We start from the raw sequence: 23916 nt of genomic DNA on the forward strand, positions 1-23916 counted from the left end.
TGTATGCGACTCAAGAGATTATTGAGGCTGATGCTATTCATGCAAACAGGAGTCGGATGCAGCTGAATGACCATACCTTTTTCTGTCCTTTAACGTTTAAAATGACTGACTACAGATATTATTTAGAGCTAATGGGACAGATCTCATCTCACTGGCACTGGAAGAAATCCGGTATAACTCCATTGACTCCAAGGTCAGCCGAGATCGGAATCTAGGATACCATCTTGACAAATTCAATGCTTTTCAATTCTCTCTTGTCTTTACCTTTTCCAGCAGCTATAATCAGCACCTAATTAATTAAAATAGAACACAGCCCAGGGCAGCGCTCTCCCATAGAGTTGTATCATTTGACTCTATTTTCACTCGATGTAGCCGTTTACTTTACAGAGACACAAGGTCCCTGAGTATTTTAATTAAAGAGCCCATCCCAACGGTTTCAGTCCCCCAGCGAGTCCTGGATCAGGCCCATAATGACCAAAACTGGGGCTGCAGAACCTGGAACCGCCCAACGGCTTTATGGTGCCGCTGCATGGGCGACGCAAGGGAAAAGCTTTTACCCTCTGTACGGTGAAGTTCACGCAAGTAAAAATCACAGCCCAGAAGCAGATCATTTGCAAAAAAAATTACCATTCTGACAGCTTTGTGTGCGTGAGTGAAACGATTATTTTATTTTTTTTTAAAGGGAAAGGGTCTATTTATAGATTAGCAGCAAGAGGGGAAACTTTTAATTTACTGCCTTCTCTCAATTCTTTCGGATGTAATTTAGAGTGCTATTAACCTTTAAACTGCTAGCAAAGTTTATACACTCCAGCAAGAACCTTTCTCTCTGCCAGTGGAGGGGAGGAGGGGAAACCCACCGTGAGAGAAAGAATACTCTGATCGCAGCATCTCTGCATCTGTTTTTTGCATTTTTTAATTCTCCTGTTGACAAGTCCCTTCCTTCAAAATCCCAGCTACTTCTCTGCAACCCTCCCACCGAATGCTGCTTGTCAGGGAGGGGCAGCCCCTGACAAAAAAAAACCCCAGAGCTTCTTTACCTTTCCTTTTGACAATAGATTAATCTCTCCTTTGTTCTCTATGAGAACTAGGTGTCATATTTCAAAATGCACTTTTAAAACAGGTATAATTAAACCTCTGCAAAAAGAGGGAGGCAGAGAAATTAGCAGCAAAAGTAGTAATAAAGGCATTTTAGAGCCTGCGTGAGCTGGAAGGTACTTCATCCCTCCCCCTCGCTGCACAGCTACAATTACACTCTGCAGTGGGGGGAAAAAAAAAAGTAATTATAAAAATGAACTTTTCTTCAAAAAATGAGCACGTTGTAAAAGGATTACTCCTTTGAACATCCGAGCACTTCAAAAGGAGGATGAATTAGTGCTGACAACTCAATAAGGTAGCCATCAATTATTTAAAATGCGATGGCTCTTCTCATACAGCACTTCTGATTAGGAAAACATTTCAAAAACTAGAAGTTAGAGTCATTCTTCCTAAATGAAACGGGCCCAGGCTTCAAATGCAAAGAAAAAAGACATGAATGTGACTTTCAATGAGCCTGGCAAGAACACAGGCAAGTTTCTTCTCTTGAAGCCATCTATAAAGCGCGTCGCATGAGACTGTGTTACAGACTGGATTTGGGATTCACGAAGCGTACCACGCAGAGGGAAGGGAAAAAATATCTGCGCTGTTGTGATAGAGAGACACAACCTTCAGCTAATAGGTGCACAGCGAGTCAAAAAAAGCCCAACCAAGACCCCAAACTCTACCACTGCTGTGTTTCGAAAAAGCAAGTAAACAAACTTTCCTAGTGAAAAGATATTTATGAAAGAAACTCCTGGAGGGCTGTTGGTGATGGAGCGATACGGATCTCCTTTAAGTGCAGTTCATCAGACTCTGCCTTTGTGGGTACTCACAAGTGGATGCTAAGAGCCTCCTGGACACCGCAGATCTCGTCATCCATCACAGAAACAACCCTAGCGAAGTCAAAACACTGGTTTAAAATTTAAAAGACGCCTAGGAAAAAAGGCAGCTGGAGGGAAAGAGGAGAGCTGGGTGGAGTGTCGCTTCTGTGGTAGCTGTATCTGAGACTTCACACTTACTTTTCGGAAGCACCCTTGGGTTAACGAGAAGGCCAGCTCTGCCTCCGCATCCCAGGGACATGCTCTCCTGCCACGGATGCGATACGCTTAACGAGGTTGCAAATGAGAAATGTGCAGCTTAAGCTTTAAACAAACAGGAGGGTGGCCAAGCTAAATGGCTTCTCCTCTGGACAGAAAGATAAGAGGGGCTGTTTCTGACACCAGCCATGTGGGCTCAGCCATGTGAGGCAAAATGAGGATTTATGAGCGCAATACTACTGCTGAAGGAGCCTGTCTGGGCTGTTTTGGTAATTAAAATAATCAATCAAGGCCTGTGACCGAGGCTGGGGCAGATACATGTGGTTTACTCCCAACTCCTGAAGAAAAAAAAAAAAAAGACCGCAAGAAAAAAAAAAATTAAAAATAAAGTAACTTACAGGGAAGTTTTAGTGGTTTTACCAGTCAGGCAATTACTCCATGAACTGCCACCGAAAACCAGCCGCACAGTCCAGGGTGAGGGTGAACACTGTAAATGCCATGACAGCTAAGGTCCCTTAAAAGGATTAATCCTGCAAGATGTGGATGCTCCTCTGCATCTCACCGACAGCAGTGGGAGCTGACGGGCTCAGCATCCCGGAGGCATTCCCAGCACCACGCCGGTGCATCTCCCACAGACCCCCTGCGTGAATTGTTGCACACTCCCGTTGACTTCTGGCCAAGCCAGAAATCGTCGCATGCATGATGATCGCAGGATTTAAAAATGAAATCCTGTCAAAAAGAATGGGAACGACTGAAGCAGACTATGCATGTAGTTTCTCCCATCACCCTAAAATCCCATATTAATTCAGAAGCAAAAGAAAAGGGATAAAAGTCCTACCAGCTCAATAGATACTGCATCTGTGGAGACAGGATTAATCCAAAAGCTGTACAGGGAATTGCAATGACACAGACAGGACCTGCTAGTGAGACGTCAATCTTCAAGGCCAAGAAGACAGTGACAGCTATTTTTTATTTGTCTCTTTTTTTTCTTTTTTTTGCCATGCCATCTCCAGAGTGCGAGAATCGGAGTATGTTTCTCTTTCTACTTTGGCTAGAGTCCTACTTATGAGACTAATGACCAGAAAAACCAGAGAGAGACAGAAAATGCACAAAGGCAAAGCCGACCTCTCCTCGCACCCATTTCAGCCCCCAGGGTGACTGTGGGGGCTTAATGCCCCTTCTGCTCCCTTAGAGCAGCTGGTCCCGGCGGATTCGTGTTGGTCGTGCAGCTATCTGTCTCCCCCTTGACTGCCTGCTCTTCGTCCCATGCAGGCCAAAAACTGAGGATGCCTTTGATAGCCAGTAAAGTCAAGCAGGTCTCAAAAAAGGCAGCTCTTAGAAGATGGGATTGACAGAGTGCTAACGCAGTTCAGTCTCTGTCAGCAGATGTGTCAGAAACCATTACTTCTCTCCGGCTTGTCCACCAAAAAATCTTGCTGCAGAAAGATCAAAAGAGACAGCAGCCGGTCTGCACCCTCCAACCTACCCTGAAAACACAAGGTTTGACCCCGTTTCAGCCAGGTTTCTCAGCACCAGTAGCTCAGGAGGTTGTGCTTTTCCAACCTGAAGCTTCTGGCTCCCAAGGACATTGAGAGCAATGGTCATCGCTTTTGCTCAAACCCAGAGCTTAAGGTTGGAAACAGAGCTTTCTCGGCTCAGGTCGTCTTCTAAAATAACCCGGCAGACACAACCCTGAGCAAGCAAAGCAAATGACATGAATTCACCCTGAAGTATTAGCTTTTGGACCCTAGGAACGATGTTGGCTGATGCACTACAGACACAGATACAGAGATAAAGCCGTGTTAGAATGGCAGTCTTTGAATAGCAACTTTTACCAATTAAATTAAATTCTTGAAAAAACATTTAAGAGTTACTAATCAAAAGCACAATGTAATTGCTGAGATACACAAGACTGGGTGATCTCTTTTTATTAACTGGTCTGTTTTACCCATAACATCTTTTGATTAGACTCATTGACACAACCCCTCCATACACACTTTCATCTCTAGTACTGTCAGGACCATTGTGGCTAGACTGACCCCAGTAGCACAAAACGGGGAGGTATATTTTAATAATACCGGAATAATTTAAACTAGAGATCAGCCATAATAAGATACAACCACAGGTAGAAGTGTGAAGGCCACTGGATTAGTTATTCTGCTTTGCACCCGATGTGCCATACACAGATGCAAGAGCTGCACTGTGTGTAGGCTTCACATTTCCACAAATAAAAATAATACGCGACTTAAACGAAGACTCCTGGTCCGTTCTACATATCATACATGTGACATAATAGGGGAGAGCAGCCAAAAATTGTGGTTAGGAAAAAGCTTTCCAGTAGGAGAGTACTGCAGAACCATTGCCCAGAGGACCTCCATCTCTGGAAGTTTTCAAAACTCGCTCAGACAAAGCCACGACTGACCTGATCTGGTGTTTGCCAGACTTCGGTTTTGGGCCAGAGGTTCAGGCGGACGAGACCAACTTCCAGAGGTCCCTTCCAACTAACATCATTACAAACCTATGATACTGAGGATGTAAATACTAAAAAAATGGTTATTAAAGATCTGGAAATAACGGTAACCCATCATTTATGAAGTTCAAATCCAATCTGGGTTGGTGTGGGCCAAAAATTGCTGTCATATGACACATACAAGTTGGTGGTCTCAGGTAGGACCATGATCAAAGACATTTTGCACCCACCTCTTACTGCTTTCAACCAAGACCTAGGCTTTTACATTTCTCTGTGGTGCTAGTTTCTAATAGAGCATGTTCCAGGTAGAGCAGCTGTGATTTTACCAGCTCTCAAAAAGTTTGTTTAAATAGAAGAGAGGTTCTTACATGTTCTAGACAGAAACCACATGGCCAAGACCAGCTTGGTGTTGAGCCTCAGGTCATGAGAGATGGGGAATATTAACCTGGGTTCAGCACTGAACAAACAAGGGTTATATGGATTCTGGCTGACTCCAACGCAAGACTGCACATACCTATGGAAGAGATACCCTACGACTGCAGGGATTAATAGGCTACAGAGATCTCAAACGTGTGACTGTTTCCTTCAGGTCAAACGTGAGTCACATCCGTGGGATGGTTTGTGAAACCTGACTTTGCTTTTCCAGATCCGGAGAGGAAGAAAATAATTCTGCCTGCAAGGCGTGCTGCTTCAGTATGTCCATATGCAACTTAAAGCTGTCTCCTACCGAGGCTTTACTGAATGTGCACGTTAAACTTGATTTTTAAAATAAATTGAAGCACTGCCACAACGGTTTGCCTAAAGCTAGCAATTGCTTTTATATAACTTACAGCTCCACAATCAGCCTCAGTGGAGAACTTGCACATCTGCAGATGACTTACATGGGAGCCTTGTAAATGCTTCCACAAAAGGCAGTAACCACAGTAAATGTTCCCCCCAGAGGAAAAATTATCTAAAGAAATATTGAAAGCAATAGGGAGAGTCACGACTCCCACAGAGAGATAATTTTGTCTCTCATTTCAAACCGAAAAAGAGGATTCAGCTGGAAATTCAGCCATGGGCTCGGTGGGTCTTAACCTCTTGACATTTTGGCTGTGCAGTGGGAATAGATAGACCACACAAGAGATGAAAACATCTGCAAAGCACTTCATACCGTTTCAGACACCATGTCACTGCAAAAAAATTGAAATATGAGGACCAGAACCACAGGTGCTGCCTCCAAAGTCACACTTGTCCTTGAATGGGAAAAACCCAATTATCAGCCATGCCTGCTCCTTAATGGATTTTGATTGTTGGAAGCCAGCCTGGAAAAACAACTAATTCATTTACAGTAATAAATAATAACATCCACTCACTACTGAAGCATGCACCCATCACTACTGGTGAGCCATTTAAATGCCACTCACTGTGACCATCCTTCTTCTTAATAACCAGTTACTTAATGGGAAGAAAACATGCCAAAGCTACCAGTGATGTCTCCTTGGAAAGTCACACGCGAGTGACTTCATGCATGGGATAAGCGGTACGGGCGATGGGGTAATTAGCTCCAGCAAGTCATTATCCTGCAAACAGCTGCACGCTCTGACTTCTGAAGGAGTTTTTCCACTGGATTTTCAGCCACTGGAGCTTGGCCAGAAAACTGTCACGCCCATCATCTACACAATACCGCTATAAGAAACAACGGCCACAACTGATGCTTTAAAGGAGAAGTCCCACTCTGCTGCTATAGAGTGGAAAGATCAAAGCAACTTGCACTTTTTTGGTTGGATGGAGACAGGGCAATACATTTTTAAGGCCAGTATTAGTAGTGACCACCTAGCTGGAAAGATTTATCACCTCGACATGAACCATACAAGAACAGGCTATAAGTAGCTGTCGAGCTGCTTGTAGCCTAATTTAGTATTGATTTAAACAATTACAGCACGAAGTTTAATGCAGAATAATTTTGAGACAAATTAGTTTCATGGTTATTCAGTCACTCTTAAAAGGAAAGGGATTTACAATATTTTACATTTAAGGATGGAAGAATGGCAAACAAGACCATCCTCCTACTTAAATGTAGTATTGACAAAGGGCAGCTGCAATTTTTTTTTAAAGCATTATCTTTACAGAAATGGATGATTCATCTGTGAGGACATGATGGCACAGGATGCAGAAAACCTCTTATCTATAAGCTAATTCAGTTCAAACATGTGCTGATAGTTATCAAAAAGCAGCTATTATCAGCCTGTGCAGTGGGAACTGATAAATTCCTGAGTCGTGTTGAAATCACAGCGCCAGCTCCTCCCGCAGAAACTTCAGAAAGATATTCAGGATAGAAAGGAGTGGGATGGTTGAACCATGAACCCCTCCACGGATGACACAAGGCAAGAAAAAGTAACACAGCGCTGGGAGAGAGGTGCAAGGCTCATTCATGCTACACACTGTATTTTCATCATACCCATGAGGTGATGAGGGCGAAAATTTCAGGCTCCAGCACTGTCAATGCAGAAATAGCCTTTTTTTTCTTTTAATGTAAAATCAATAAAATTATTTTAGGGAGCTATTTGGATGACTTGGTTCAAAGAGGCAGCAATTTTTCTTCTCTTTCACAAAATTACCCGTCTATAATGTCGGGAACAGGCAGACCTTCTGACCATGTACATTTTGACCAAGAATAATTCCAGTTCAAAATGATTTCCATCCATCATGAGAAACAAATTATAGGAACTGGACAAGAAAATTCCAAGCCATTCTGACTCTTCAACCCCAAATGAACTTTAAGAAAATATATTGATATTATAGAACACATTTTCATGGCTACAAATGAAGCCACAATCCACAAAAATACATTACTGCATTAAGAATCCAAAACAAATTTGTAAGGTTAACAACCTCCATGGTCCTGCTCCAAAGCTTGCGTGTTAATAGTACCATAAAGTATTTTCAGCTCTCAATAAGGTCAGATGCCCACGCAGGCTGAGTTTGGGTTCTCACTCAGTTTAATTCTCATAAGAGAAAACAAAAGAAAGGCAAACAGTACAAAATAGAACAGAAAATATACCTATTTATTTCCAGATTTCTCAAAATGAACTTCAAATAACATCTTCAACGGACTCCTCTGACCGTGAATAAGTAGAATTTTGCTTTCTATTTTAACTCATAGTTTCAATCTTCAGATACTTTTCCTGTTGTGGAAGCCAAAACCGCCCTAAAATTTATTTTTTTCAACCCTGTTCTGAAAAATCAAGCCTTGGAAGACTTCTCCGTGTGTCACAGATTTGGCATATTTCTTTTTTCCTAGGCACTCGCAATGGTAAGGAATTACCGGCATTGCAGATAACTGCAAAATGAGGGCATACTTTGTAATTTCTTCGCCAGGGCAGCCCCTCTCTGCTGTGCTCCTGCCATCCCCGCTCAGCCAATGCGTTCGAGTTCTTGATCGACAAAACCCCTTCTGCCCTCGTTAAAGTCGTTTTCAATACTCTGCTCTGGTTTCATGACCGTTCCTGCTGCATTTTTACTATTACGTCTTACACCTGATTGGCACTACTTTTGCAGTGCCAAGGGAAAAAAAAAAAGACAAATGCCATCAAATCCACCTCCAGGTCATGAGAGGGCTCAACATGAGATACCCAGACATAACCTGCTCTTGGGGCGATGCCCTGTTCTCATCTTACGTCGTGCATCCTCTGTGAGCATTGAGGCTGAAACAATGTTTATGTTGGTAATTTTTTACAACGAGTTGTATTCCTCCACTCATTGGTTTTGATAACCGAGTTTCTGAGAAGGCTGGTAGAGCTGTACCTTGGGAATGAAATAGTTCAGGGACACCGTGCCGCTCCAGAACACCATTTTAACTCATGAAGATTTTCTAAACCATGTAAAGAAACTGTTCCCCCCCTTCTAAGGAAGCTGTTCCCCTCTAAAGACTTCTGAAAACTCTCCGCTGGAATTTAATTTTGCTTTGCCTCTGTAAGAACCATCCCATACCCACGGCACCCAGACAGGCATGCTGTTAGTGACCATTAATACATGCAAAAATCCTAACGACTTCCTCCAAATAATAACAACAATAGTTCTTACTATTATTATATATCATTATAATATACACAAATTTTACATATATAAACTAAGATAGAAAGTGGCCATATAAACCTTGGGAGATGCGTGATACTTCCTAAGAACATTGCCAATATTATTCATCCCCGAGGAGACGATTTTACAGATAAGAGGGAATAATTTAAAAGGATTAAAAGAGCTTGACCCAAATCACAGCAAGAGTCAGAGCTGACAGTCAGTTCATTCCTTTCAGTCCCACGCAACACATATAATTCAGAATTCTTTGGGGGGGGCTTCCACGCTGTCCTGTTACCCATGTAGTTGGGATGAGAACCGTGCTTGTTGTTATTATCACTACTCCACATTAGAGCTCAAAAAGCTGTTTCAAAAAAGACTTCTCATACAAATACCCTAACTTCAAAGCCGAATCTCTCAAATCTCTCTTGTCTGGCTGAGGAAGCAATACAGCTGCCTCGCTGCAGCAGCGTCACATCAATCACAAACACACTGCACTTGGGAGGCAGCAGACCTCATCTTTGCTCCTCCTGGTAGTTTGGCACGTGTATTTAGTCCGATGACACGGCTCTATGATTTGCAAATGTCCCCAGAACTTTCTAGAGGAGGCACCCGTTATTGAAAATCTTGAAAACAAACTTCTATGGTTAGGGGGTAAGAAAGCCGGTAACGATTTTTCTCGATGGCTACAAGCTGCTTTAATAATGGCACATGCCCGGCAAGATGCAAAGTTTGCTGTTAGCTTAACATATTTACCAAGAGAGACATACGCTCTTGCACAAGCAAAACATAAGAGCGCTTAATGTATGTGTACCTACCCACCTGCATACAGAGACTGGAAGAGGAAAGACTATACTAGCAGTGACACTGGAACAGATCGCAGTTACAGACTCAGTGTTGAGACAAATTTTGTGGGTCACAGAATCACAGAATGGTTTGGGTTGGAAGGGATCACTGAATTCCAACCCCCCTGCCATGGGCAGGGACACCTTCCACTAGATCAGGTTGCTCAGAGCCCCGTCCAACCTGACCTTGAACACTTCCAGGGATGGGGCATCCACAACTTCTCTGGGCAACCTGTGCCAGTGTCTCACCACCCACACAGCAATTTCTTCCTAATACCTAATCTAAATCTACCCTCTTTCAGTTTAAAATCGTTACCCCTCGTCCTATCACTACACTCCCTGATAAAGAGTCCTTCCCCATCTTTCTTGTAGGCCCCTTTAAGTACTGGAAGGCTGCTATAAGGTCTCCCCAGAGCCTTCTCTTCTGTAGGCTGAACAACCCCAACTCTCTCAGCCTGTCCTCACAGGGGAGGTGCTCCAGCCCCCTGATCATTTTCGTGGCCCTCCTCTGGACCCGCTCCAACAACGTCTTTCCTCATTGGATATATAGCCAGGTCGTGGCTAGACATGGACAGTAAGGGATGTATTAGCAGTTCACTCAGCTCCTACCTGCAGAAGGGGCCGCTGCACACCTAGGATCTTCATGGTATCCGCATTAGCCAGTATTTTCAGGGGATCAGATGCCTTTGTGACGCCTTCGATCTCTTTATTGATCTCAGCCAGGACCTGACTGAGGAAGATGTTCTTGATGTACATGGTGAGGAACTCGCGGAGCGGACACTGCTTGGTTGGGCCAAGCTCCATGGCGTGCTCTATCTCCTGGATAAATCTGGAAAACAGAAGGGGAAGAATGCAATGCAGTTAAACCATGTAGTTATTCTAAATGTGTTAGCGTTGCCTTTGCCATTCCTACATCTCAGAGCTAAGGACCAGCAGTGGGGGAATGACTATAGACTGCGCCGACACGAGGCATGAAGAGTAGAAAAGGTCTATAAGGTAGCCTTCAAAAACAGAATTTACATAAAATGCCAACAGCTGGTGAGACAAAGATTCAACGGCTGCAGAAGAACAGACAAAATGGGGAATTGGTGAAAGTCCACAACCCGGGCACGATTTGCGTTTATCGGTCCAAAAATCACCGACTGCTCTACTTGAGACATACTGGAAAGATGTCTTTTTAAAAATAAACCCCCCATAAAAAAAATTCAGGATGCCAGAAATCCCTTTGAAAAGACAAACTTCCTTCTGGGGTTGGTCACTCAATTCCCACAGATGGGTTCCCCATCTCTAAACTGAACAGCAGTATATTCCAGCTCGAAGTCTAGAGATATCACTGAAAAAAGCAATGCATATGTATTATGCTGATATCATACTGCATTATGTATGTCTGCATTATGCTATATTTTTATTATGTGTTATTGTTTCATCCTAGGATCCCATTCCTGAGTACGCAGAACGGCATGCCGATTCTGGGAATATTTTAACACAAAATGTTTGCCATCTCCTCCTGCAAAATATCTTTATCTCAGTGATGCCATCTGTTTAACACATTGGAGTTTCTTCTAGAAATTACCTTGTCAGTTCTTTAACTTACATCTGAGGCAATGAAATTAGTCTTCTTTTCAAAATTGTACATATCAAAATAATAAGGAATTGAGTATCAGGAGTCATAATGGATTGAGACATGCTGTCCAAAAGGGAGAAATGTGTATGGTGTTTACACAGCCCTCTTCATCGATGCATGCAAGTGCCTTGCAATCGTTTATATTTTACTCCCACTCCTGGACAGGCTGGGATTGTCTTTATCTTTGTTTTACACGGCAGCAGCAGAAGCAAGTGTTTGACCTTGGATCTCCCAATATATGTAGCAACACCCTCTGCATCCTGAAAGCCACCTCTTCTTCACAAGGAAAGACTTTTTTTTTGCGTAAGACATTTCTAACAGTTCCAGCGCGGTTAGCATTTATTAGAGATGCCTTACCACTAACCATTTTCCCAAACACTTCAACGAGGTCTGCTTAATTGTCCGTAATTTTCTACCTCCATGTTCAGCACTCCAGAGGAGGCAGCTTCCCTTCAGAGGACTGACTGAGGAGCTCCTGTCAATTTTAGTAGCGTGATGCCTTCCAAATCTGAACAATTTGCTCCCTAAAGCATCTGCTTTAGGGTGCAGACTAGGTGCAGACTTTAGGTAACTCCATCAGTCTAGAGTGACACATTTGGACCGATGCAGCTATTGCTTCCGCGGGGGGACCCATTCGCAGTTAAGTTTGAAGATTGCCTCTCCAAAGAGAGATGCTGCGTGGAGAGAAGTGCAAAGGATGGCAGTTCTATTCCCTGGCTTTCACAGATCGATAATGTGAATCGGCTTTATCAAAGAGGGAAACAGCGGAGCCATCCTGGAAGAGAGCAGAGAGACCACCACCGAGCTTATCTCTGAAATAACAGACCTAATGTCACCAGCTTCGAGTGACAACCGCTGATGTCCGTAAGGGAACATTGTCAAGGTTGATGGGACCATATTAAACTAACTTACCATATCTTTTAATGTCTGCCAATAAATCACTCTTTCTTTATAAGCTTATTTACACAGCACTTTTGACGCACAGAACTCACAAAAAAAGGTGAATTAACTCTTACAATACCTGCACCATGCAGCCAAATACCATTATACCTCTTTCAGATGGGAAAGGAGAGGCAGGGCAGCTTGAATTTGAAACGAGCAACGTGCAGTGAAGTGAAGGGAACAACTTTTAAACACTTTTAAAATCCAGCACATGCTTAAAAATGGCTAAACCAACATAAATTGAAGAAAACTTTTAGAGGGAGAATAGTCACGTATAAACTAGCAGCAAACTATTAGAGCTCAGATGTGCTGACCTACGGCAACTCCTTATCCCGCAATAGCTTGATGGTGTTTCTAAGTGTTTCCTATACCAGAGACTAAATTGCTTGTGCAAGGCCGTAGGAAAGGTCAGTGCTAGCGAAAGGTGTAATCAAGAATTTTTGATTCCCAGTACCTGGCATTAATCACCATTTCACATCTCTCCTAATCTCCAGCAAAGTTCACCTTGATTAGAGAACTGAGTCCTGATGGTTGACATGTTCTAATAAGCTTTAATTTCTTAGCATAAACAAGACAACAGTGCTTTGCTTAATACTGGTAAGGATCAAAAATATATCCATATTTTACTTGATACAAACCATAAAGTAATCACAGATTACGAGAAAGCTGCTAGATAGCAATGACTCTGCGAGAGGAGATTTTATGAGTGCTCAGCAACACTTGTGATAAAGAACAAATGGCCAAGAGCTTAGGAAAGCAGATTTAAACTCGATATCAGGAAAAAGTTATTAAGAAGGAAACTGTGCACAGCATGGAGGACTAAAGGATATGGATGAGAGACCTTAAATTTGAATGTCCAAGGATAGCGTGATTAAATGAAAATGGTAATGAAAAATGGATAATTTCTGAAGTCTTCATTAATCAAAAGATCTCTACCAAAGGAAATGGAAGTAGAGAAAAGGTAAAGAAAAATGTAGTATGGATGTCAGAGCATCTCTTAGAGTAGGGAACAGCCCTAAGAGTTCAGAAATTTGATACTCCAATGGTACAAGTACTTTACCACTTAGTACAGCCTAAAAGAAGGACAAGTGAGATCCAATTTGCTATAATCTGCTATGGTTCAAGGATGACCTCACCATGTCTTCACCGGTCAGGATAAGTTCCACATCTGCTCTGCAAATGGAGCACCTGAGGCAGCCACCGTGCAGCTCCAAGCTACGGCCCACCAAGAGGAAAACCCCACTGAGCACACGACCGGGGTGCCCAAGCAAGCATCACAAGGCTCCAGATACAGATGTACAGCAGATTTGCATCAGGAATCCTTCTAGCACATTATATTGCAACAGTGATGCACCCTGCGTGTTCTGTATTGGGAGGATTATTCAGAATGCCATTAAGAACACATTAATCTAATGGAAAACATTAATTTTATGTATTTCTTAAGAGAATTAAGGATGCAAAGTCAAAAGCAAGGATTGGGGTTGCTTGTGCCACCTTAATTTGGCCTGCTGTGCATGACATCATGGTGTAATTCTTAATTACACAATGGCACAGTATTGCTCTTATCAGCAGATCCTTGTCTTGTCCTAGGAACAGGATGGTCAGTGTTCGCACGGTGAATGTCACAGCGTTGGGACTTTACAACTCTCTGCCGCGTGACTGGAGTAACACACACCAGCAGCCAATTGTCATCCGCGGGAATCACTGTGACACCAAGTGAGACACTTCTGCCACAAAGTCCCATGGGGCCGTTTGCATCGCTTCCAGGATTCATTCTTCCTGCCTTCTCATTTCTTCCTATGACTCCTGTTTGTGGGAATTTGGCCACCAGTTCTCTTATTTTCCTTGGTTCCCAGTCCCGCTTGCTCATCCTACATTTCTCCTCTCTTCTTGGCACTTACATCAGGAAGCATCCTCCTCCAGGAGCCCAGCAGGTACAGGAGCCCAAAAAACGTTGCAAGGGGAGGCAGTCCTCGCCTCAGGGACCAGCACCTTTGCAAAGTCCTTGCCCTTAGCTTGGTCCTGGTTAGCTACGGGCAGCATCATGCCCATCAGGAACTTCAACTGCTGCAAACTGGAAGCCTCTTATGAGAGTGTGAGCACTACACTTCTTCAAAGGTGTATAACTAAGCCAAATTTTGGTGTATTTTCGAGGAAGGGCAAAAGGTGCACCCTTTACACAACAGTTCTTACTGAGGAATGTGAAGATGCAAATTCCCAGCCAAAGAAAAGGTCACCAGAATTTGCCAACATGTACGATGTATTTCTTCTCCTCATTCCCAGAAAGAACAAGTATTTCAGACACATTTTTCTAAAAAAATATTTAGCCCCAGTTGGCAATGCAAGACCAGCCAAATTACAAGAAACTGAAAATGAAGTTTTCAAAATGGGAAGTATTGGGTGGCATTAAAGACCTAACAGATATTCTCTATTTTCTGCTTGGCAGACACATACACATACATTCACAGTCACACACTGTGCTATTTATTTATTTAAATTTCAAATACTGCTGGTTAACTTATTCAAACATAATTCAGCTTTTATAAAGAAAAAAATGTTTAACAGCATCTAAAAAAATATTCTAAGAGTACTTTCCAAAAATGTTCCCACCCCACTCATACAAGCTATCCATGTAACTATTAAGATGTCAAAAAAGCAATTTGACCCATGGCTATCCCAGAGATCAATGTTTATGTCTGTGTGTGAACCGGCGTACATGGTAAGAAATCACATTTTGGTCAAAGACACGCTTATATAAAACGTGTAAAAATCAAAGTGTAGAAAACTTTTCGGCATTTGAATAAAGCGGAGCACCAGGGAAGGTCTGGTCATGATTCTTTGAACGGGTTTTGGACACACCCGCACGTGCGTAAATCCAAATGACCAAAAAAAACTCAATCAAAAAACATTGCGATGGTGAAAGGCTGTGTCACTGAGCCCTTTTATACCCTACTATATTCTTTTTACTCTCCAAGGAGTGAAATTTGAGATATGGCTCACTGTAAAAAGGGGCCATAAAGAAGGCCTTGGAGGAACAGCTTTGATTCACTTTCCATTTGCTCTGATTATTCTACTCGAAAAAGAACCATTCAGGTGTAATTTAGTAGGGTTTCTGAAACAGTATCAACACCTGCATTTGAAATATTCTCTCACCGGCACACAAAAACTGAAGGAAAACCTATAAAGGTTAACATGCCATGGGGTGTATTCTCCAAACACGAGAGAATGAGCCACGTGGAACATTCAGGATAGAAAATTCCCCTAATGCTGAACAATTACAGTTATTTAACATAACCGCCGTATATGTCAGACCTGTAAAATGCAAAGATGCTTTCTCTGAATAAAAATGCAGAGCGAGGTGTGTCACCAGATTTTGGATAACGGTCACTGTAGATAGCCCTGGAAATTGCCTGAAATCCTAAAAAAGCTTGTAGGGTTCTCACTGGTCTGAAGGACACTTTTATGAGATGTCTGGCCAGGATGGAGTTCTTGAAGAGAGCAGACAGGAAAAAAAAAATAGAAGTCTGCGTCTTATCCTGAATTCAGAACCTGCATTTTCAAAATGATGCATAATTTTTAACTTGTTTTATCCTCCTGTGAAAGCATTTGAGGTGATTTGCGGCTGCAATTAGGCATTCCCCTTAGACAGAAAAGCACTTTCAGTAAAATGAAGGATCTTTTGGTAATGACAGTCATTTGGATTAAAAAAGAAAAAAGAAGGCAAACTGTTTCAGAAAATTTCATTCATTCTAACTCACAACTTAATTGGCTACGAGGACTGTCTTACCTAGGCTGAAAGTGTGTAATAAAACCCATAAAACTTAAAAAAGCTATATGGATTGATTTAGAAACCTACAACTCTCACCTTCCCTAGGCTTTCTTCTGTCTTCTTGTTAGCAGATGTCTTCTAAAATATCATTAAATGAAACTGAAGACATGTCATTGAAAGTGCATAACATCAACTATTCCTTTTTTAATGATGACGATATTATTATCTGAAATTCCCTCCTCAAAAAAATGAATTGACAGCAAAAAAATAAAATATTCCAAAACCTTATTAAGAAAATTTTTACAGACATTCAGCCCAAGTTTACCTTTCAGCTGTTTCATTTTTGTATGATCCTAAACTGTTCTTTTCCCTCTGTCTTAGTCATAAAATGTCCAAGTACCTGGAATGAACCTTTTGGTGAGCTTACACAAAGTAAGGAAATACTGATGAAATGTCAGAAATCCTTTGAACTAGACACTGGTTACTGACAGAACGGCAAATCCCAAACTGGTTGTTTAGATTCCATTGAATTAGAGACAAAATATCCAAGACTATACGTTCTTGAAGGTTTGAAGACACATTCAAACTAAGAAAGGCACCTGGAAGATCCCCGGTTGTTCATTCCCCATCCAGAAAGCCTGCCCGCCCCAACAGCGGGCGTTTTGGGAGAGGGTCAACAGAAGGGACAGTCAAAGATGATGTTCTCCTGCCAAGCTCTTTGATAACCAACAAGGTACAGCTCCGATTCCTAATTTACCACCCTTGTGATAAAGTTGCCAGGCAAAGAGGCGATTTCAGTAACTATGTGCAACCAAACTGGTACCGCTGCTCTTGAGCAATTATTTCAGTATATTCAGCTCACATAATGATCTAGTTGGACTAAAACCTACTTCTCATCCGTCCCGCAGTCTAGCCCATCCTCTGACTCCTCTCTTCTCTGCCAAAGTGAGACCTACTGATGCTCCCGTACCAAAAGGTGTTGACCATTACACACGTACAGAATACAATAAATAAAATGAAATTAAAAAATTCACTGCAGCACATAGACCAGAGATCGTTTGTTACTGAAGAGCAATCAAATGGGTACAAAAGTAACAGAAAACACATTATTTTGCATAAAAACTTGACTACAGAGAACTATTTTGGTTACATTATCAGTTACCCCAGGACGGATATTTCACTGCGGAGCACACTGCTGATAAATATTGTGGCTATATGCAAGATAATAGAGCTGCTTCTGTATGAAGTAAGTCCAAAGGGAGCTGTATGCAGGGGACAACAGCAGGAATAAAGGCTTAAGCTCTTCTCTAGGTGACCCAAAATGTGATTAAAATTATAATTGTCATAAAAAAGTGTAAACAGCTCTGAGACACTCAATGGAGATTTAGCTACGCTAAGTGCATTTAAAATCTTAGCAAGAACAGACAAAAACCCAGCAAATATCAGACAAAAAGCATTAATTTTCTGCTATTTTTAAATATTATATAGCATAGAAAACATCCAGGAAGGTAACGACAATGCAAAACTACTACTGTTAACAGAAAACACTAAGTTTTGGGCATTTTTCACTAAAATATTAAGGTTTCAGCTTAACACAAGTTACTGGCAGTACCAGCCAGATTGGTGACCGCAACACCAAGCTGAGTTTGACGGGCTGTTTCGGGCAAATGTCCAGATTATACTGTCAGTCCCCATCACTTCAGTCCCTCCCCTATCCGAACTGAAATCCCCCATCAAAAAAAGCTCGACTCCTTGATATAGCTCTTTTGGTTAATGTGAAGGCTTCTGAGTATGTCCCCATAACGCTGACAGCTTTAGCGCTGGAAGATGAGAGTCCAGAACTTCTTTTTTTAAACAGTAGCTAAAAAATATGAGCTTTGAAGAATTGATTTCTGTGTTGTAGTTGCTCATCCATGAGATTGAGGTAGGAAATACCTCCTTCCCATGCCGGTGTGATATAAAAATAAGTATTTCGTTGCCTCTGAGGTACTACAAACACAACACACACTCAGAAAAAAAAAATTATAATTTAGCTATCATCTCGTGCTAAGAATATTGCTTATTTAATGCTCACCTATCACCTGAAGAACACAACTTTCTGACTTAGTGCAACTACCTCAGGACAGACCAGGTGCAATTTCTTCTGATGTCTCCAGAGGGGAATATTGGCTAGTATTTGGACTGTAAGATGCAGAGCCAGAACTAATTCGATCTAAAGCTTCATAATGTATAGAAATGCATATCTCACACCCTACAGGTCAGATGCCTCTCACCGAGCCAGAACCATGAGCAGCAGCAGCAGAACCACAGTGGATTTTTGTTGGGGAGGCTGAACCTTGAAGGCAAATTTTAACATGCTAATTTCAACCTTTTCAACTGCATAATTTGAACAGCACCCCACATTTCCATTCCCCGTCTCATGGCCTCCAAACTACTTTTATTTGCTTTTGGGGTTGCTGTTGTAGTTGAACATCTTCATTAACCAGCAAGGGCGTGAATGAAAACATCCTTCTGCTCCGATCCAGCTGAGCAGAGGTGAAGTGGGTGCACCGCCGCAAAGCCTCTTCCTTGCTTTTAATTTTCATCTTGTCAGAGGTAAATCTCATCTACAGGACTAATGATTTCCTCGACGAAGCTGGCACAAGGTAATTCATGCATGGCAAACATTAGCGAGAGACCACCCGATGGAAGGTTTCTGGCGCAGTGGTTGGACTGATGCTCGCATCTCGTGGTCTCTATCCTCTCATCTCTTGCGAGGGCACAAGCGAACTTCAAGAAGCGGCTGCATTTCCATCAGCTGCCAAACCTCAGCTAATAGCCAGGTGTGATTTTTCCAAAAGTGGTAAATCTGAATGAGGAGCAGCCTGGAGTTTTGTGTCCCTCTCAGAGAAACTGAGTTTCAAAAGGAACAAAACGGCGTAACTCTGAGTCGTTACTGTGAAACGAAGGCTGTGAAATGTGTATCAACATCACAGTCCTGGGCAAAACATGGGAAAATACACTGTACAGACCACTGAAACAGGGCTACGTTACTTAAGAAATAGAAACTGGGTAGATTTTGAGCCTAATTGTAAATTTCTAAAGGCATTAGTCTGCAGAGTTAAAAACCAATCCATTGGTCTGTGAATTTACAGCAGCGAAAATCTAACTTTACTCCTCTTCTATCTCCAGACACCATTCTTGCAAAGATGTTATTTCCCTTTCTGCAGATGAAACAGAGCAATTACCAGCGCCATAAATCTGCATATAGCATTTATACGTCTGGAAGACCCATGAGCAGCTCCCTCCGAGAGCAGATGTGGTACAGCTGCTCCTCTTCGAAGGCAGGCAAAAGAAGAGTAACTCAAGCATGAATCACATCAGCTCGTTCTGTTAATGCAGACGCACCTGAAATACGAATCATGAGTGCTACAGGGAACACAACACAAGCTGGAGCTATGGCAGCAGTCGCTGGTGGAGGTTTTGGGGATTTACTCCCCTCCCCATGAGCACTGGGCAGTACCTTGCACGTGATGCACCTGATCCGCTTTAGACCAAGGTCTAAAGACCTAGACCAGTGGTCTTTTTGCCCACTCTATGTGGGCAAAAGCACTTCCATCTGCTTGGTATGGAGAGATGATCTCCAACGTTGAGTTAGGGCTCATCAGCCAAGCTGCGGTAAGTGGTTGGACGTGTCCAACCCTGTTTGACCTGGAATTAAAGCGTGACCCATGGTTTATTTGGCATCCAGAAAGGGCCCAGGAACATGCAGTTGGTAGGCACTAAGTCATCGTCACTTGGTTGTTGCAAGTCTATGCCCAGATACAGGATTCACTGTCAGTCCTCTCCTCACCTTGCCCTGTCCTGATGCTGATGGTCCTTGATCTGCTTTCCATACCATTTTCCCACCCATGTTGCCTGTCTGCTTAAAAAGTGATCAGTAACATTGCTTTAGCAATGCATCATTTTTTATTACCGAGGCAGAATGACTGCTTGACATTTTGATTATTCGCAATAACCAGCAAGCAAGAATCCTAACTATGGGTGACAACACAGCTGGCACATGCCTGAACACTGACGTGACTTTCAGCATCAATCTAAAAAACACCCCAAGGAGCACATTTTAAGCAACAAGCATTAGAAGGCAATGCTTACTAACAAACACTGAGTAAAGAGAAGACTTGCCCGTCTTCTACAACCAAAATACAGCTGCAGTTTGGCCTCTTCATTTCCTTCTGAACTCCCAGCCCATAAAAATACTGGAGGGATCTGGGGCTTTGGAGCGATTTATTTGTCCTACAAGGCGTACATCTCATCAGAGAAATCTATAAACTCACACCTTCTCCCTGAGAGCACCTCGACATAAAGCGGAGAATGGTGGCTTCGGTACGTATAGCACAGTATGGGATGTAAAAGCAACATACTGTCTGTGGCTCCTTGCAAAAGCCATCCCTTGGCGTTGACCTTTCATCCCCCTAGAGCAGATGAATTCAGTTTGCTCCACGTCTTTGCAGAGATCTTTTAGATCAAACCTGAAAAACTAGAGCTTTGTTCAGATCCTAAAGACCCTCTGCAGCATATTTGTTAAGACACAGGTTCTCACCCCACAGCACCGAGACAAAAACCTCTTCAGATGTCACCGTTGAGCAGCGGGTTATGTTTGCTCCCCTCCACAAGGCTGCATTTCGGTGGAGCTGCGCGCGTGTCTGTGCGTGCGCAGCTACACACAGCAGCGTGGAATGCAGTCTCGTATCAGCCCAAGCTACACGGGTGCTTTTGAGAGATGACTTCCACTTTTATTCTGCTCACCCCCTACAGACTCCTAACTACGCTATGAGGCCTCTGAGTTCATTTTGAGAACAAATATAAAGTAGCTTTATTCCCTATACGCCGCGAACCTCCTTTTAATCCTTTTGAGCAGGTACAGGTTCTTTACAATGTGAGGCTGGAAGCAGAAAACCTGTGGTCAAATGTTTTTGTCTCTTCATAATTTATTGAGGAACTTTTTGGGGCTGTTTGGGTATGAAGAGCCTCAGTTTCCCCATCACTGCAACAAGCAATGATTGTTTGCAAAGCAAGAGATCGTCAAAACTGCAGAAGGGTACGGTATCATGAAGATGCCAACAAACCCCAACTGTGCACATCCAGGGAAGAGGAAAATGTAAAACGCTGCACCTCCAGCGAATGGGGACAGCAGAGCTGTGATGTGCAGCTCAGCAGCCATGGCAACACGCTTCACCTTCAGCCCGAAACACAGCTTTGATGAGCTACTATTTTATCATTTGTCATTGAAAAAATAAATAAAAATTATTTTATGTGTTTTAAGTTTATACCGAACCGAGTATATACACAGCTCCTATAACCAGCCACCCCTTTGCTCTTCTGAAGCTGCATCACCAAATCTCTCTGCTCCAGTCCCTGAAACCGTAAGCTTCCAGCCCCAAACTAGACCGACGTTGAGCACAGCCTGCCAGTTGCCTCAAAGTTACGAGATTGCTTCATGATGGAGATGATAATCCAAAATGACCACTGAACTAAATTACCCACTGTCGATCCATTTGTAATTTAAATCCAATCCTGCAGAAGCCAGAAGATAAATGTACTAACCATGGTCAATCAATCTCTCTCTCTCTCAAAGTTCTGCGATGTATTTATTTTACGTGAACCCAGGGCACGTGTACGCTTAGAGGCACTTTCTGCCCATGAGACAAAGTCAAATCTGCAGGATCCCACCACTTCTTCTGTTTCTAACTTACTGTAAAAGTAAGGGCAATGCTTTACTTCCCATGAAACTACAGCAGGTAACACAATTTCACTACTACTGATGAGTTCAGTACTGTGCAAGGTAGAAAATACATGCAGCCTTGCTTAAAAAGCGTTACAATTTTAAACAATCTTTACGGTCAATTCTAAATGAATTGCTGCCTATCACATAGGAATATTGTCGGGTTTCATTGAATGCGTATAAAACACTTTAGCATCATGCATCAATAAAGATGTTAACAGAACCATCATAGACTGTCATCCTATTACACAAAGGGATCTGAAATATGAAGTTCACTAACTTTAGCTTTTCGTATTATCAAATCCTATTATTTCCTTTAATGCCGTATCACATTCAGTTTGTTGACCACGTAATGATACCCCCCCTCAACTTCACGTTCTCTCCTGAGCACAACAGCTTTGTAAAAATTAACTTATTATTCATATTATTTTTAAATCTGATCTGGCGGTACGTTCTTCGTGCTCAACCCCCACAGCTCTCAATCTGGCCCCTGTAAAAAGTAACATATGCTGACTATAAATCTTTAAAATGGCTCTATTAATAGAGTAGCTGTGGTGACAGCTTTATATATGGGCACCATCTTTATGCAAACTGTTTTTTATTAGATTGCATTATAATGATTTGTAATACCAATGCAGGGATGGCTTTGGAGCGGACGGCAGCGAGGAACAACTCCAACCAGCCAGCGGTTTCAAAGCCCGTGAATTTGGTGTGGCAGATTGCGCGCGCTTACAACAACAGACACTATCAGATGAGCTTTGCTACACCTCTCCGCTCCTCTGCTTTTCCCAATCAGATAGCAAACAGTCTAATAACTGGCTCTGTGTCTGTCAATCCAATTACTTCCTATTTGCTATGTGCTGACACTCCATTAAATAAGCAGACAGATGGCGCAATCTTTCATTATCATCCAACTGACTGATTAGCCTCCGGCGTGCGGCCGGGGGTAGGACAAATCACTTAAATCAGGGGTTACTCCAAAAAACACATTGGGGCAAATGAAAAGCCCAAACCAGAGATCGTAACCCCAAGGCTCACCCGTGGATGCCCTGGAGTATCGGGGCTTGATGGACCTACTGCCTCCAGGAGCACGTAGAGCCAAGTTTCGACGTCCTGCTGCAGGCACCTAACTTAGGCATCGCAACACTGTGGCATCTACAGTGAAGGGCTGATGAGTGATTCTGGCTGTCCTCTCTGCAGCAGTTGGCTTTCCTTTTAGCCAACATGGAGAAATGGCCAGGAGGCCCAGTCCAACTGCCAGTTGTAGGATGGTAACACGCCACAGCCCCATGTCCTTGCAAGTATTTGGGAAATGCAGTTCCATGGACGTCCCTGCTCTCTTCACATGCCCAGACCACTTCCATTTTATCGTAGGAAATAAGACACCATCACCCCAGAAATCTGTGGCAGAGCATTAAGTCCCTCTATCCCAGTCAATGTCAAGTTCAATCCTTAACCCTCCTTTCCACTTTTTAATCTTGTACCCAAAGCTGTCAAAGATATGGCCCTAAAACACATCAGATGGAGAACAACACAGATCCTAGATCATTTCCATATACCTTACTGCCTGACTTGAGAATCTGGATGGGACAATATTTGGCTAATCAAGGAAGTTGCCCTGTGTTTCAGTAAGAGTCACATTCACCAACGGTGCAAGTCTACTCACACACCATAGAATATTAGTGTAAGTAAAAGAGGCGATTTTTATAAGTAAGGAAACTGAGGCAAAGAGTAGCTAGCCATTGCTGAACACGCAGGAACAGGATGTATGTGTGCAACAGGCCTAGAAACGAGACCATAAAAGCCTCCTAAGGTCACAGCGTCTCCATAGCCAAGTCATGGGTAGACCCAAGAAACACGTAGACCACCCAATGGTCAGGTCTATTAATGAGGGAATTGGCCAGACCCATGCTGCAATGACTTGGGTTCCTCTTTTGCCTTCCTCATCACCGAGGATAACGACTCCATTTGGCAGGATCTTGAGACTCTCTGCCATCCCAGTATGAACAGCAATGCCCAGAGGGTACCAGGACCCATAAAAGCACAGTTGTAGTGAACAGGGGGGTGACTGCAGGAGAAGGAGGGAAGCATTAACGTGGTGAGTCACTTTAAGCAGGCAACTTTAGAGCTCTTTAATGAGGGTAACAATTTTATGGTCTTGGTTTGAGGAAAACAACATAGTCATTAAGTACATCATCATCTTTTCTAAATTATTCTGTTCCTTACTGATTAGGGAGTAACTATATTCTGCAGTAAGCCCATCTGCCTATTCTTTCCCTCTTCTGAGGACAAACATGATAAGCCTAGGGCCACGTCAAAATTAGGAGCAATGAGT

At 42.7% G+C, this 23916-nt stretch overlaps 1 protein-coding gene across 1 annotated transcript in view; it reads right to left on the reverse strand.

Moving 5' to 3' along the window:
* Positions 1-23916, reverse strand: part of EXOC4 (exocyst complex component 4) — a 423725-nt gene that overhangs the window by 104905 nt on the left and 294904 nt on the right. Inside the window, exon 11 of the mRNA XM_076346465.1 lies at positions 10092-10311. Within this exon, the coding sequence (XP_076202580.1) occupies positions 10092-10311 (220 nt within the window). The remainder of the gene's footprint in view (positions 1-10091; positions 10312-23916) is intronic.

This window comes from Aptenodytes patagonicus, chromosome 1 (assembly GCF_965638725.1).
Source record: "Aptenodytes patagonicus chromosome 1, bAptPat1.pri.cur, whole genome shotgun sequence".
NCBI lineage: Eukaryota > Metazoa > Chordata > Aves > Sphenisciformes > Spheniscidae > Aptenodytes > Aptenodytes patagonicus.